The 16,891-nt window shown below is 41.6% G+C and overlaps 1 protein-coding gene across 1 annotated transcript; it reads right to left on the bottom strand.

Moving 5' to 3' along the window:
* Positions 1-11,811: 11,811 nt before the first annotated feature.
* Positions 11,812-16,517, bottom strand: C10H15orf61 (chromosome 10 C15orf61 homolog). The gene is made up of 2 exons (XM_004662567.2): positions 16,172-16,517; positions 11,812-12,045 (listed from the first exon to the last, which is right to left on the bottom strand). Exons 1-2 carry the CDS (start codon positions 16,515-16,517, stop codon positions 11,918-11,920), a joined length of 474 nt encoding a protein of 157 aa, XP_004662624.1. The 3' UTR covers positions 11,812-11,917.
* Between the last annotated feature and the right edge of the window lie 374 nt (positions 16,518-16,891).

Raw genomic sequence — 16,891 nt, 5'->3', positions numbered from 1 at the left:
TTCTACTTGACGAGGTATTAATTTTTATTTTGTATATTTTTATTCTTTAGTATTTGGGTAAACAAATTTTTAGATCTGGTTTAAGTTATGTACTAATATAAAAATAAAGTGAAATGAATCACTTGTGGTTAATAAATTCAACATTCTGTTCAGACTGCTATAAAATTGCTGATATATTCTAGCAGTAAAGGTTATGTCAAATAACTACTAAAAAAATCATACTACGTGGTGTTAATGATGTTACCTTAACATACCAGCTTCGGGGGCTGCATAATTGTTTCTGCCAACCCATAAATTTTTGAGTAACAACAAAATTATTGTGATTTTTCTTACTAAATAATTCATACATTACAAAGCACGTATGTAACAAGGTCCATGAATCACTACAGCATATAATGATCATATATCTAATGACATATCTTTTTTCATAAGATGAATTCAAATAGATTTATGTATTTAGGTTAACTAAAAAATACTGAGTTTATAAGGTTCATAATTCTATCACCCATAACAACAGAAAACTTCAAAGCTTCTTCAGGAAGTCCAATTTCTGTGATTTGCTTTTAAAAACAGAAAGCTTTTGTCAAAATCCCTGTGCATAAGCTACTTTTCATGAAGTTTCTCAGCTTTTAAATTGATACTATAAATATCACCAAAGATAAATTAATAATATAACACAATCATACAATGTTCATAAACTGTATTTAAAATGATAGGAGGGCTGGAGAGATGGCTTAGCAGTTAAGGCATTTGCCTGTGAAGCCTAAGGACTCAGGTTCAATTCCCCAGTACCCACGTAAACTTAGATGCACATGGTGGTGTATGTGTGTCTGGAGTTCGTTTGCAGTGGCTAGACGCCCAGGTGTGACCATTCTCTCTCTCTTTCCCTCTAATAAGTGAACAAATAAATACAACATATTTTAAAATGATAGGAGTTCAACTAAAATGGCTACAAGCTACTTCACAAAACCTCACAGGGTCGTTGGTGTTCTTTACCCAGCAAGTAAGATCGAAGGTGATTTTCGTCTCCTGAGCTTTTACATGTGTTACTTTGGTCTCACTTTAAATGACTTCAAATCCAGTGTATCCTTTCCTTAATGATACTAATGATCCCAAGTGAGATTTCATATACTTAATTAAAGCTAGGTTTCCTAGCTAAAAATTTTAACATTCAAGTCTACAACATGCAAAGTATTAACAAAAATCTTAATTTTTACCATATCTTTTTTTCCTTTCTTTTTTCCTTCCTTCCTTCCTCATTTTCTTCCATCCTTTTTTGTTTTCTGTTTCTGGGGATTTGATTCCAGGGCCTCGTGCACGCTAAGCAAATACTCTACCACTGAGCAATATTCCCAGTCCTTTTCACCCTCTGCCTTTGTTTTTTCCCCTCTGTTTTGGATCAAACCCAGAACCTTGTGTATGCTAGCCAAGTGCTGTTTTTTTTTTTTATTAGATTAATTAATTTATTTGAGAGAGAAAGAGAGGAGAAAAAGAAGTAGATAGGTAGGTAGGTAGGTAGGTAGGTAAGTAGGTAGATAGATAGATAGATAGATAGATAGATAGATAGATAGATAGACAGACAGACAGACAGACAGACAGACAGCAAGAGAGAGAGAATGGGCACTCCAGGACCTCTAGCCATGGAAAACCAACTCCAGACGCATGGACCACCTCATGTATCTAGCTTTATGTGGGTGCTGGGGAACTGAATATGGGTCCTTTGGCCTTGCCAGCCAGTACCTTAATGGATGAGTCATCTATCCAGCCCAAGTGCTGTTTATTACTGAGCTGCACTCCTTGCCCTTTGCTTCTTTCTTTCTTTTTTCTTTTTCTTTTTGGTATTTTGAGGTAGGGTCTCATTCTGGCCCAGGTTGACCTGGAATTATGTATGTTATCTCAGGGGACCCTTGAACTCATGACGATCCTCCTACACCCTCCTCCTAAGTGCTGGAATTAAAGGTGTTCTTATTTCTTACAGGAATCATGCAGTGAGTTTATCACAGTTGACTCCTGAACTCGGTTTTTGAAATTATTTGTGACAAAAATGTTTCTCATATTTACCATTGTTGCCATTTTAAGCATGTAGCTCAGTGATCTTAATTACAATCACATTATTGTACAACCTTCAACTCCATCCATTTGCAGGGTTTTTTCAACTCTTTGTCCATTTGTTGTAGTCAACTTCTTGTTGCTGGCAGAGAGCATGTGCCCCAAAGCAACTGTTGGGAAGAAAGTTGTTTATTTTGACTTACAGATAAACTCCATGATGGCAGGGGAAAATGATGGTGTGAACAGAGGCTAGATATCACCTCCTGGCCAACATCAGATAGACAACAGCAGCAGTAAATTGAGCCAAACACTGGCAAGGGGAAGCTGGCTATAATAACCCTAAGGCCACCGCCATCAACACATCACCTCCAGTAGGCTCCAATTCCCAAACTGTCACCATCTAGGAGCCAAGCATTCAGAATACATAAGTTTATGGGGAACACCCAGTTCAAACCACCACACCATTGAATACTACTTGAGTGTTCTACTTCCCCTTCAATAATTTTTTTCTTTTTAACAAATAGTTTATTTATGTATTTATTTGAGAGAAGGAGGCAGATTGAGACACACAGAATGGGCACACCAGGACCTTCAGCTGCTGCAAATGAACTCCAGACACATATGCCACCTTGTGCATCTGGCTTATGTGGGTCCTGAGGAACTGAACCTGGGTCCTTTGACTTTGTAGGCAAGTGCCTTAACCACTAACCCATTTCTCCAGCCCCCCCTTCAATAATTTTTATTAACAACTTTAATAATTGTAGATAGTAAACCATGAAAATTCCCTTCCCTCCCCCTTTCCCTTTCACAAATCCGTTCTCCATCATATCCCCTCCCCCTCTCAATTAGTCTATTATTTTGATATCATCATCTTTTCCTCCTGTTATGAGGGTCTGGTGTGGATAATACCAGACACTGAGAGGTCATGGATATCCAGGCCATTTTCTGTCTGGAAGGTTGCACTTTAAGTAGCCCTGCCCTTCCCCTTCAATAATTTTCTAACAGCCTTATGGAGATGTAATCCACATGCCATAAAGTTATTTCACTTCAAGTGTGTAATTCAGTGGTGTGAACCTGCTCCCAGTGTCCTACTATCAACTTCAGAACAGACTTGCCTCGGAAAGAAATACTGTACCTTTAGCCATCACTCCACTACTTCCTCCCAACCTCCCCAGACTTAGGCAACAGTACATGTACTTCTTGCCTCTATAGATTCACTCACTCTCTCATTTCATACAGGTGGAATTATATACTATGTGGTCTTTTACCACTGGCACCTTCCCCTTGCATAATGCTTACAAGGCCATCAGTGTTGTATCATCTACCAGTCCTGTCCTTTCTTGTTTTGGTCCAGTAACATTCCGTTGTGCGACTGTGACGTTTTATCTATTGATTGAAGGATATCTGGGTAACTGATGTTGTTGCCAGTATGAAGAATACTGATATGAATAGCAATGTATGGTCTTGTATGGCCTATTTTCAGTTCTCTAGCGTATACACCCAGGAGACTTGCTGAGTCATATGGTAATTCTTTAATGTTTTGAAGAATTATGAATCTTTCCCAGAACAGCCCATCCATTTTACACTCTTATCACCAGCGTGTGAGGGTTCCAGTTTTCCCACATGCTTCCTGCCACTTGTTATTTGTTTGTCCTGACAAGTCATCCAGGTGGATGTGACATGGTACCTGACAGTAGGTTTGCTTTGCATTTCTCTAATGATCAACCCTAAGCATCTTTTCATGTGTTTGCTAACTCTTTGTTTATCCCCTTGAAGATGTCTTCTTGATGTCAGTGTCTTCTTGAGTCCTTTGCAATTGGGTCACTGAGTAGTCAAAGTTCTTTACATCCTTCATATATGACTTGAAAATATTTTCTCCCAATCTGTGAGCTTGTTTTTTTTTTTTTTCATTTCCTTCATCACATCCTTTGAAGCGTGGAAATCTTTAGTTTTGATAAAGTCAGTTTATATTTCCTAGTGTCATTTGACTTTTGTTCTTTTCTCAAATACAAGAACTTTACAGACTCTACACAACATTACAACTTCTTTACTAAAAACCTAGTGAAACAAAACCGGGCATGGTGGTGCACGCCTTTAATCCTAGCACTCGGGAGGCAGAGGTAGGTGGATTGCCTTGAGTTCAAGGCCACCCTGAGACTACATAGTGAATTCCAGGTCAGCCTGGGCTAGAGGGTGAGACCCTGTCTCGAAACAAACAAAAACCTAGTGAAATATGCTTCTTAAATACCAAGACTGGCTTATTCCAGTTACGTTAGTATTCTCTATTAGGAGAATAGAACTCTGAGTTGTAGTTGGATAGCCAAGTGTTAACTTATCTTTGTATTTTGTATGTGCACATGTTTCCAGGGCAGGAGCTCATCCTAGCCCAAGCTGGCCTCGAACTCAGCCTCCTGAGTGCTGGGACTAAAGTCATGTGCCACCACGCCCAGCTGTGTGTGTGTGTGTGTGTGTGTGTTATGTGTGTACATGTTTCTATATGTGTGCATGTGTATGTCCATGTGTATGAGCACAGGTATGGAGTCCTCAAGTAGATATCAGTTGGCTTCCTCAATTGCTCTCCAACTAAGATTTTTTTTGTTGTTTATTTTTATTTGAGAGAGAGAGAGAGAGAGAGAATGGGCACACTCCAGGGCTTCCAGCCACTGCAAACGAATTCCAGATGCGTGCGCCTGATACACTGAGAGGTCATGGATATCCAGGCCATTTTCTGTCTGGAAGGTTGCACTTTAAGTAGCCCTGCCCTTCCCCTTCAATAATTTTCTAACAGCCTTATGGAGATGTAATCCACATGCCATAAAGTTATTTCACTTCAAGTGTGTGCATCTGGCTAACATGGGTCCTGGGGAATCGAGCCTTGAACTGGGGTCCTTAGGCTTCACAGGCAAACACTTAACTGCTAAGCCATCTCTCCGGGTCTCCACCTAAGTTTTTGAGAAAGTCTCTCACTGAAATTGGAGCTCACCAGCTCAGCCCATCAGCCAGTCTCGGGGATCCTCTTGTATCCACCACCCCAGCTACTAGGATGACAGGTACGTGTTGCCTTATCTGGCTTTTATGTGGGTGCCAGAAATCCACACTCAGGTCCTCATGCTTGGGTGGCAAGGACTTTACTGACTGAGCAAGTCATCTCTCCTAAGCTCTTAGCCACCATTTTTTTTTAATTTATTTATTTGAGAGCGACAGACACAGAGAGAAAGTCAAATAGAGGGAGAGAGAGAGAATGGGCGCGCCAGGGCTTCCAGCCTCTGCAAACGAACTCCAGACGTGTGCGCCCCCTTGTGCATCTGGCTAACGTGGGACCTGGGGAACCGAGCCTCGAACTGGGGTCCTTAGGCTTCACAGGCAAGCGCTTCACCGCTAAGCCATCTCTCCAGCCCGAGCCACCATTTTTATTAAATGAAAAAATAAATCTAACATCTGACCTCCAATTTATATTAGAAAAATTATCTGTAGATCATGGACACTGCCAGTAACCTTCTTGAGATGCTCCTGTGAAATATTTGTTAGGCACATAAAATAGTATGAAAGTGAAATATAGTAATTAAGATTTGTGTTCTATTGACTGTGTGGCATAGGTAATTTTTCATTACTAACATAAGATTTAATAAGAATAAGTAGTTAAAGATTTTGACTTGGCACTAGTCATTAGCATGTAATTGAACTAGTAAAAAGGATCAGTTAAGGCTGTGTTGATTACCACCTTATCTTTGAAAGGCAATTAAGGACCTCAATCATTGCAACAAGATTTGACTGTGCAGCCTTTATTGGACATTGATCTTTCAGCAAAGTGCAGTTACATTTTCCATTAATTTACAGTAACACAGTTTAACTCTGATACCCTAGCCCACTGACCCGGGTGAGATGTAATGCTAAGTGCCTGTTTAGGTTGAGATGCCCTGCAATGTCATTCCTGTCTCAGTGTTACCTGCGCCTAAAAGAAGATACCTGATCTCCTGGGTCAGGTTCCTGCTCTCTGCATCCGCATGGAGCTGATGGGAAATCTTTGCCTTTTTCAGCCCCCACACAGACATCTTTCGTTCTTTAGTGGCTTTCAAAGATATTTTACGAAGAATTACAGATGTTTTGCGGTTAATGTTTTGGGTAAACAAATATAAATGATATGAAATAAAATGTGGCTTTTTATTTTCAAGGTAGCATCTCACTCTAGCTCAGGCTGACCTGGAATTAACTATGTAGTCTCAGGGTGGCTTCCAACTCACGATGATCCTCCTACCTCTGCCTCCCGAGCCCTGGGATTAAAGGTATATGCCACCACGTCCAGCTTTAAAAATGTGGCTTTTTAGTAATCAAAAATGTTTCCATTTTTTCTGATGTGAACAATTAGCAAAACATTGTTAGTGGTCAAATATGTAGGATGGAAGACATGGTAACTATTTGTTCAGTTTGGTATGCTAGGACATCCACACACTGAGAAACTTGGGACTTTTGTGTCAGCAACCTCTTCCATCCTCTCAGCTAATGCTGAACAGTGGCTCACAATCTACATAGGAATTGAGAATTTTGCCTAGAAATTTCTTCCAGCACTTTGTAACTGATCTGGATGGAAATAAGGAGAGAAGACAGTCAAGCAAGATCTTTTATTGAAATAGTTCCACCTGGATTACCGCAAATACAAAATCTCATCAGAGAAGCACAGGTAGAAAACCTGAATTAGTGGTTTTGTCACCTCAGAAAAGGCCAGATACCCAGAAGGGAAGGACCCTGTGGGATCCTTGCTGCCTCCTCCAGTTAGTAGACACAGGCAGAGACCCACACTTACACACTGCTTCAGTGCCTCTGCCCCCTCCCCCATCTCCGCCTTCTGTTAATGAAACCCTTTTTATACATATGAGGGACAGAAAACTGTAGATTGCAAAATAGAACTTTTACTGAATCAAAAGTACAATCGTGGTAACATTTTAAAATATATATTTTTCTAAAGATTTATTTTATTTATTTATTAGAGAGAGAGATGGGGGGGGGGAGAGAGAGAGAGAGAATGGGCATACCAGGCCCTTTAGCTACTGCAAACGAACTCCAGATGCATGCACCACCATGTGCATCTGGCTTACATGGGACATGGAGCATTGAACCTGGGTCCTTAGGTTTTGTAGGCAGGTGCCTTAACTGCTAAGCCATCTCTCCAGCCCTTTAAAATATATTTTATTTATTTAGAGAGAGATAAAGAGGGGGAGAGAGAGAGAGAGAGAGAGAACACAAGCAAGAGAGAGAATGGGTATGCCAGGGCCTCCAGCCACTACAAGCAAACTGCAGACACATGTGCTCCCTTGTGCATCTGCTTTATGTGGGTCTTGGAGAATTGAACTGGGATCCTTTGGCTTTGCAGGCAAATGCCTTAACCGCTAAGCCATCTCTTCAGCCCCTCGTGATAACATTTTAAGGAAGGAAGGTCTTTTGTTCTTCTCAACATACAGGTGGAAAAACTAACACAAAAGTGTAGTGATATTAGCCTTAGGTCCAGTGCAGCACCAGACTCTGGAGAGATGACTTAGCCATTAAAGGTGCCTGCCTGCGAAGCCTAAGGACCCAGTTTTGATTCCCCAGGACCCATGTAAGCCAGATGCACAAGGTGGCGCTTGGTCTGGAATTCATTTGCAGCAACTGGAGGCCCTGGCATGCACATTCTCTCTCAATCTGTCTTTCCCTCCTTCAAACAAATAAAATATTTGAAAAATTATTTTATTTTTATATTTATTTTTTATTTATTCATTAGAGAGAGAGAATGGGCACACCAGGGCCTCTAGGCACTGCAGACAAACTCCAGACACATGTACCACTTTGTGCATCTGGCTTATGTGGGACCTGAAGAATTGAACCAGGGTCTTTAGGCTTCGCAGGCAAACACTTAACCGCTAAGCCATCTAGAGCTGGAGAGATGGCTTAGCAGCTAAGCGCTTGCCTGCGAAGCCTAAGGACCCAGGTTCAAGGCTTTGAGAGGATCAAATTTGCTCCAGTTTACTTACAGCTAGGCTTAAGTTTCAGTTTCCTGGAGAGGCAGGCAAGACTTCTGGGAAAAACCACGAACAAAGGGCTGTTAATCAACAGTGATCCTGACATGTGGCCTGGGAAGATAGCCGCCCAGGGGCCTGAGTCAGTTCCTGCAATACCTCTGGACTATGACCAAAAAAGACTTGCCTGAGATAGCGGGCTCCAGGGCTGAGTCAGTTCTTGCACGGTCTCTAAAACATGTCTAAGCATGTCTAAGGATGGTAAAATCTGGGCCACAGCCAATCAATGGTATATAAATGTAACTGCTGCTTGCTTAGCCAATCACATTAAAAGATGTTGTAACTCCTAAAATTTCCCTGACTGTGCTTAAAAGGGGCCTGCGTGCTCCTCTCAGGGTTACCATTTTGTATGAATGGTTGACCCCCACATGCTCGCTGATTCTGCAGAATAAATGCTCTTTGTTTTTACATACTATTTGAGTCCAGGGTCTTTCTTCAGTGATTCTCTGACCCTTACAGCTTGATTCCCCAGGACCCACATAAGCCAGATGCACAAGGTGGCATATATGCATCTGGAATTCGTTTGCAGTGGTTGTAGGCCCTGGTGTGCCCATTCTCTCTCTTTCCCTCTGCCTCTTTCTCTCTTTCTGTCTGTTGCTCTCAAAATAAATAAATAAAAATAAACAAAAAATTAAAAAAAAAATTTAGGGCTGGAGGTATGGCTTTAGTGGTTAAGGCATTTGCCTGTGAAGCCAAAGGACCCTGGTTTGATTCTCCAGGACCCACGTACATCAGATGCACAAGGGGGCACATGTGTCTGGAATTCGTCTGTGGTGGCTGGATGCCCTGGTGTGCCCATTCTCTCTCTCTCCTTTCCGCTTTCTTGCTCTCAAAAAAAAAAAAAAATAAAACATGTTTTAAAAAATTATTTAAAAAACTCACAGCACTGACACTAAAAATAGACTTGACATCTTGGTTTCCTAGGTTTATCCTTTCTTTATTTTTTAGGCCACAATACCTCCATATAATATGCAACTTTTTTTTTTTTTTTTTTTTTTTTTCTCGAGATAGGGTCTCACTCTAGCCCAGGCTGACCTGGAATTCACTATGTAGTCTCAGGGTGGCCTTGAACTCACAGTGATCCTCCTACCTCTGCCTCCAAGTGCTGGGATTAAAGGCGTGCGCCACCACACCTGGCTTATAATATGCAACTTTAAAGAACAAATTAAGCTTTTACTCTTGTGTCTCTGTTTTAAATTTTTATTTATTTATGAGAGAGAGAGAGAGAGGGAGAGAGAGAGAGAGAATGGGCATGCCAGGGGCTCTAACCACTGCAAGCAAACTCCAGATGCATGCGCCATCATATGCATCCTACTTACGTGGGTTTTGGAGAATCAAACCTAGGTCCTTAGGTTTCATAGGTAAGTGCCTTAACTACTCTCCAGCCCTGAACCCTTACTGTTGAATAAGAAGCAATTTCTATACCAGGAAGTTTACTGTGAGATTTAATAAATAATATTTTGATGTTTGAACTATGCCCTTGGCCACCATTGAGTTCATCCTTCACCATGATCAACTCCGCCCAAGCCAGAGGTCTATTGATTTTCATGTAATACAAGAAAATATTACATTTGCTTAATTGTTACACAGTGAGCACATTAGACAAGAAATCAAGGCTTTGTTTAATGCTGCAAGCAGCAGAGAATTACAGAGATCAATAGGGTAGTTTGTCAAAGATGTTCTCCAAGGAGACTTACCTATCACCATATGGACAAGAAGTCACACACTGACAGGAGCTACTGAAAAACAAGCGAGCGGAGTCAGCGGTACAAATTATCAGAAATCAAACAGGCCCACGTGAAGGGAGGGACGACGCCTACTGAAAAACTGTATTTATAGCCTGGTAATTAAAAAACATTTTATCAGCCTTGTATTGGGACCAAACCTTTAAGCAGCTATTGACAAGATCAGTAGCAATGAATGAGCAGTATTTGACTTGAAACTTATGAGCTATAGTTATTTAACTTTACCCATTATGGAGGGAAATCAGTTCTAGCTTTCCTTGCAAAATGCTAATAGTCAGTTTTATTATTAATGAAGCTTAATGTAACACTGTCTCCTTTGTGTAAGCCATTCATTTAACTAGTGTCACGTATATTCTTCTGGACTAAATATATCGCTGTAAGTACTACTTTGATTAAAGTGTTATTTAGAATAGCTGCTAGACAAGGGAACACCACATAGAACAGTTCACTCTCTGTTGCACATTCAAAAACAACTACTTTTGGGACTGAAGAGACGGCTCAGTGGTTAAGAGGCTTGCCTGCAAAGCCTAAGGACCCAGGTTTGATTCCCCAGTACCCATGTAAAACCAGATGCACAAGTTGGCACATGCATCTAGAGTTCATTTACAGTGGCTAGAGGCCCTGGCATGCCCTTTCTCTCTCTTTCTGTCTCATCTACCTTTTTCTCTCTCAAATAAATAAATATTTTAAAAAATGATTATTTTTTAAAAAAAATCACGACTACCTTTAAGGGGACCAGTATGCACTACATTATCCTTGTGGTTATATTATTTCGATCACAGACATTGGCTTTCTCTACTACTGATTTGCCAGGAGTGAGCATCCAAATGTTAGTTAGATTAACTTTTATAAAATGTTTCCCTACAAAAAACTGTGTAAACGTTGCAGAGTATCAGCAACACATTAACATAAAATGCTATATAATGTATGTTTGTAATTATGGGAGAGATCATAAATCTTAAACACCCATTGGTTTAGAAATTAAATAGTTCTACTTAGTTCTCCCTAAATTACTCCAAATTTCTGAAATTCACCATTCATCTGGGTATTTTGTGGCTATCCCCAAGGATAAATTTTTTTAATGACTTTGCTTTCAAAAATGCAATTAACTTAATAAAATTCTAATGCAAAAGTGCCATCAGGCCTTTAAAATCTCAGCCCACTCCCCACGGCCAAGAGTTGTATGGCTGTGTACCATTACAATTCACTGCTCTTATAAACAGTTACCAAATTAATTTTTCTGGGTGTTCCCAGATCTTAATTTTCTTACAGCTTTATCAGCATGCTGTTTTACCTTTTAAGAAGTCTTGATTTCATTCACCTTGCTGCACTTACATTAACCAGAGTCATTATCAGATCTCAAAATACAATGGAATTGGATTCAATTTTTTTTGTTTATTTATTGAGCCAGGGTCCTATGCAGCCCAGGCTGGTCTCAAACTTGTCATTTAGCCAAGGATGACCTTGAACTTTTGATCTTACTGCTTCCACCTCCCAAGTACTAGGAGTATAGGAGTGCAACAGCATTTTTACCCCAACCCCTTCTGTCAAAAGCTTTAAAAACATTTCTGTGCAAAATCCTGGTGGCTGAATGCTTTGGTTTTCAGACTGCAATTAGATGCTCACTAATTTTGGCTCTGCCAATGACAAAATATTATCCCCACTGAATACCCTATAATCTTGTTCCCACATTATATTTCCCACAATGAATTTCCATCTTCTGTTTTGTAGGACTTCACTGTTTCTCTGCAGAGTCCAGGTGTGCCATCAACACCTAGCTAAGGCATCTGTACACACATGCTCTTTTTTTTTTTTTTTTTAATCTGTAGTCTAACCTAGTTCTAGGGAAACTGGTATGAAACTTCGTGTGCTCGTAGTTCCCATGAGCTAAGCCAAGTATGCAGCATATAACCATGTGTGAAAAGCTTCCCTCCGGAGGGCAATGATTCATCTTAAAATGCTACATGTAGAAAGAAAAAGGTGTTTGCAGAAGTTTTATTTTAAGCAATCAAAAATAAATCTTTCACAGGAGAAATTCCACTGATACATGCATTTTCCCAATGCACACTTTTTTTAATACATGGCACCTTCATCTTCTTTATTTAGAAAATAAATTGTTATTGGTCCATAACTGGTATGCACAGTCTCTGTGACTCTGGCAAACAACCAGGAGCCGAATCCATACAATAAAGTCGGAATACCTAGAAAACAAACGAGTATGTTATTCACAAACACTAAGGCTTGTTAACCACGACACAACCTATCTGTCATATCACTAATCACATAAGACTTTGCAGCAATGTTACGCAAGAGCTCAGGTTCATCTGTGTCTATGAAACATAGTGGCAGTTATGTGAGCCTAGAGATTTTTTAAAACTGTAGATAAGGCTGACGTAAATTTTCATGCAAAGCGCTTTCTTAATTCATTATCTTCAAGTAATTATGAAGTAATTCTATATTCTTTTCACAAATGAAGCCTATTCATTAATTTAAAACGCTCCTGCCTGTTCGCCCTGAGCTAAAATTATTAGGTCAACGTTGTCCTTTAAGTGAGATAACAACGCTGATGCGGAAGTAATTTTTGTACAACTTAAGAGAGAAAGTAGGTCAAATAACTGTCTGCAAAACCTAACATGTAGAAGATTCTGATCTAACAGGCGCAAAAAAGAAACACTCTGGTTAGTAACTGATCTGAAAACAGCCTTGTTTCAACCTCTTCTTTGGAATGCTGCCATTGATGAGCTCTTTTTGCTCTGAAATTAACTGCCATTTGCCATACATCAAACTAAATGCATATGACCCAGAGATAGAGGCTAAGCCTTCATATGTATATGATACTGTGTTGGATGCCAAGCAAGGGTTCACAATTCCTATCTTCTTAAAGGCATTTATTTAAAATAAATAACCATGAACATATTAGGACATGTATGCAACACTACAGGTGAGTGAATCGATGGCAAGCATTGCACGCTTTGTGCAAGTCTTCACTGTGTCGATCCCGGGGAGGGGGGCAGTGGGCAGAAAGAGAATCCCAAGGCGTCGCTGCACATTTGGAAAGTCACCTTCTTGCCAGTTAATAGGGGGAAATCAACACATGTTCAAGACTGGTCACAGTGCTGAATTTTTCTCTTATTTTTTCTGCAAGAAGAGGCTGGTGGGGTTCTGGTCATCGTGAGTGCATTGCTGGGTTGCTCCCTGTTTGTCTGCTCCCCGAGAAGCTACATCCCAGCCTCTGTGCCAGTGAAGCATCAGGAAAGGCATTGCGGGCTGGCAGTGAGACGATGGGACACCACCCACCCAGGCTGGGGCGCCTTCCTACTTTTAGAGATACAATGGGTTACAGCTGGTTATTATCACAGAATTCCCTCAGAATGCCTGTGAAACCTTTTACAATATATACTACCTTCCCTGTCTTGATAATGCCCCAAAGAATCACAAATGTCTTGAACATTACACAAAATTCTTGGCAACTGTGATAATAAACCTATTTATGAATCATTTATTCCCCAAAAAGAGAAAAGGGTAAGTGGTATTGGGGGGAGGGTGGATAAAACAGAGCATCAACGAGGTGAGCCTATGTAAGGATGGGGTACAGGGAGCAGTAGAAATACAAAGTAAATTCAAAATAGAGTAATACAACTCCAAAATCTGAATACTAGTGGGGAAAGGAAGAAAAACAGGCTCTAGAAACAATGATTTGTTTTCTTCTAAATGTACTGAGGGTAAGCTATTAAAATATGCCTTTTAAATCAATGCTAAGAATATAACTTTTAAGGAATGGTAGTGACACTGAGATTTTGATATTATAGTATTTATCACAGTTTAAATATTGATACTTTAAAAATGTATACTTTTGGTAAAAAAAATTCATGCAAATACACAGCCTGGTTTTTCAACTAAAATGGAGGACTGATTAACGATTATTAGTTTAATAATAACTACATTATCTCTTAAGAAACAGCTAGAAGCCACTATGAGTAATGCTTTTTGCCAGGGGATGGAACTGTGATAAGTGAGTTAGAAATTCTGTATTTCCCCCTACCATCCCATCTATTTGTGGAATACAGGGAGACTAATGCACTAGATGGGAAGATTTGCATCCTTGACAATTTATACATGGAAATCCTGGCATGTAGCACATCTGCTTTGAAATCTTTTAGATTTTATGAAAAATTAATTTTCTCCTGGACTATCTGAAACATGAAACATCAAAATAAACTTGAAAATTGGTTCTTTGCATAATAATTCATGTCGAGTCAGCTGAACAGTAGGTAAACCACTGTCAAATTAAGCACTTTAAAAAAATTAGAACTTGGCAGTCGGTCTCCGATTACCCATTCATTCCAATGGTAAGTTGCTTTTCTTGAATCTCAATCTATTTCCCAGCAGGACACTCAGCCTGATAAACCATCAGCAAAATGTCAGTCAGCCCCGCTGAAGACCAGGCGGAGGAGAAAGGCGGCAAATGGGGGGCCGGAAATCCTGATTATTTACAAAATGGAAAAATGAATGACTCTGATAACTACTGATTGGGAAGGAGGGAAGAGGAATCCACGCTTTGTGTTCTTACTAATACACTATGTGTTGATGATCCAGAGAGGCAAACTGTCCATCACAGTCTGGGAAAGGACAACGTAATTTCATCCTCAGGCCCTTCCTTGGGACAAAGCTTTAAAAAAATAATAATAATTGTTACCAAATTGGTAAAAACAAAAATTCAGAAAAAATTCCTTTATAAGTGTAAGTCAATTTCTATTCCAGCATGTATGAACAAAAGTTTCCCTTTTTGTTTTGCTTAAGACTCTAATTTGCATTGAAGCAGTATTTTTAGAATTTCAAAAAGACTACCCTCTTCCACATTAAAAAAAGAAGAAGAAGAAGAAAAACTACAACTACTGTTTCTTTTCTCAAAGGTTTAACTTTTCTATGCGGGAACAGTTTCTTCTGGATGTCATAATAATCTTCAAGAGAAGCCCTTGATCAGGACGGCAAGCTTATGCAAAATATAGCTTTAAAATTGTGACTTAATTTTTTTTAAAAAGGCACCTAGTCCATGTGGTTTACTTACAGCTTGGTCATTCTCAATTTCCTAACCTCTTACTCTGTCTTTGGAAAACAAATGATTCCTTCTGATTCTGAAAAATGCTAAAAATACCCATCACTCTGGCTTTTCCAGATATCACAGAACTGAATTATTTTAAATTCATCTCAACTTTATGCCAAGCTCGAAATTAGTGGACATACTCTGTAAAGTCTATTAGATAATAATAAATGTATTTTTAAAGAACTATATATATATTGCCAAGTAATCTCTTCCTTTTTGGATTGCAGTCAGGGTACTCCCAGTAGAGTAATGGCTCAAAAGTCCCATGAATAAGTTATTATAACCAGGACAACAATGTCATATTTAAAGTGAATGGAATACAGATTATGTAATACTAGTACAGATGCATAGGGTTTAGTGATAATTTTGGATTTAAAAAAAAAAACTAGCTGGATGACAAGGGATCAGATTGCCTGTGAAATCTAGATGAATTTTCTAACAGCTATTAATAGATCCAAATATTTTGAGGCACAATATATATATATTTCCTTGACCTATAAAAGCGTGTCACATCCATGATCCGTGATATTGTTTCTTCTGTCATTAAACCAAAATAAAATAAATATCTGGTTGGGAGTAAATGCTCTCAGAATTATCTTGAGGAACACATAAATATTCCAGAGGCAGTGTCTTTTAAGTACCTTAAGTCCAGCACCCGAGAAACAATTACGTCTAGAGAGAACCCGTGGTGCTTTTATTACAACTAATTGGCTGGGATTTCAAATAAAGACACAGAAACTAAAAAAAAAAAAAAAAAAATGTAGCCCCGGTTTTGATCCTATTAAGGCACTGGGTGATGTTCTATGGGAATGAATCGGGCTATGCAAAGGGATAGACTTCTTAAGCGCCGCTGTCCAGGGAGGACATTTCCTTACACGCTCTCCGCGCAGTGCAGGGTCTTCCCGGGGTTGACAGTGGCAGGGCAATCAGGATGGATGTCTGTCCCCTCCCAGGGGTGATGCGGGCGTCCCAGCAGTGTGAGGCCCACAACTTAAAGGGGTGTAACCACCTGCTGGGGGGGGGAGGGTGCCAAGGAGGTGGGGCCGGAGCAGGGTGGCGGGTTAACCGCGCGCAGGCAGCTTGCAAACCAGCGGGCCCCAGCTCGCCGGAGCCGGCCGTGCGCGAACGTTGTCAGCGGCGTCGTGCTTTCTGGACATCGCGGGCCGCCGTGGGCCGGCCGTGTTGGCTTGCCGGGTCGGCCTGGGCCGTCCGCCGCCACTCACCGAGGTTGACGACCTTGAGCGCCGTGAAGAAGCGGTCCTGCGGGGCCAGGTCCTGCCAGGGGGCCTTGGAGCAGTGGTATTTGATGAAGGGGAAGCAGCCGGTGCGCAGGACGTGGTAGTTGGCTCCCTGCACCGGCCAGTTGAAGTGCGACAGGCCGAACTGGTCGTTGCGGACGGCGCTGTAGGGCACGCAGAACGACGTCCAGTAGGGCAGGCGCCGCTGCAGCAGGTGCCGCGTCAACACCTCGGAGGCGCGGGGTTTCGGGCGGGAGGCGGCGCCCGAGGCCCAGGGCCCGCACAGCAGCAGCCGGAGCGCGGCCTCGTGGGCCCTCCGCAAGACCTCCATGCCCCCCCCTTCCCCGTCTCCTCCCTCGCCCCGCCCCGCTCCGCCCCGCCCTGCTGTGTTCCTTGGGAGCTGGCCGGGCACGCGCGCGCCGCCGGGGAGCAGGGGGCGGGGCCGCCGCAGCGCGTGCGTGCGCGCGCGTGCCCGCTCCTCCCCCTAGGGGCGAACGGCAGGAGCGCCCAGCGGGAGGGAGGGAGGGAGGGAGGGAGGGAGAGCCACAGAGCCGCGGGGGATTGCGACGGCGCGTGCGCGCGCGAGCGTGCGAGCGCGTGCGTGCGCAGCCGGGCACGCGGCCTCCAGCTGAGAGGCAAGCGGGCTGGAGCGACGACGGCGCGAGGTGTGAGGGACACGCGCTGTAAAGCAGCCGCGCGGCCCCC

This window comes from Jaculus jaculus, chromosome 10 (assembly GCF_020740685.1).
Source record: "Jaculus jaculus isolate mJacJac1 chromosome 10, mJacJac1.mat.Y.cur, whole genome shotgun sequence".
Taxonomy (NCBI): Eukaryota; Metazoa; Chordata; class Mammalia; order Rodentia; family Dipodidae; genus Jaculus; species Jaculus jaculus.
Note: the sequence above shows the minus strand (reverse complement) of the source record. Positions and strands in the feature narration are given on the sequence as shown.

What these genes read in the sequence shown, in the direction of transcription:
- C10H15orf61 (XM_004662567.2), bottom strand. Translation starts at nt 16,517, where the DNA reads ATGGAGGTCTTGCGGAGGGCCCACGAGGCCGCGCTCCGGCTGCTGCTG. An exon ending in GCTCAAGGTCGTCAACCTCG is followed by an intron (nt 12,046 to 16,171) that starts GTGAGTGGCGGC and finishes TTTGTTTTCTAG; the next exon opens with GTATTCCGACTTTATTGTAT.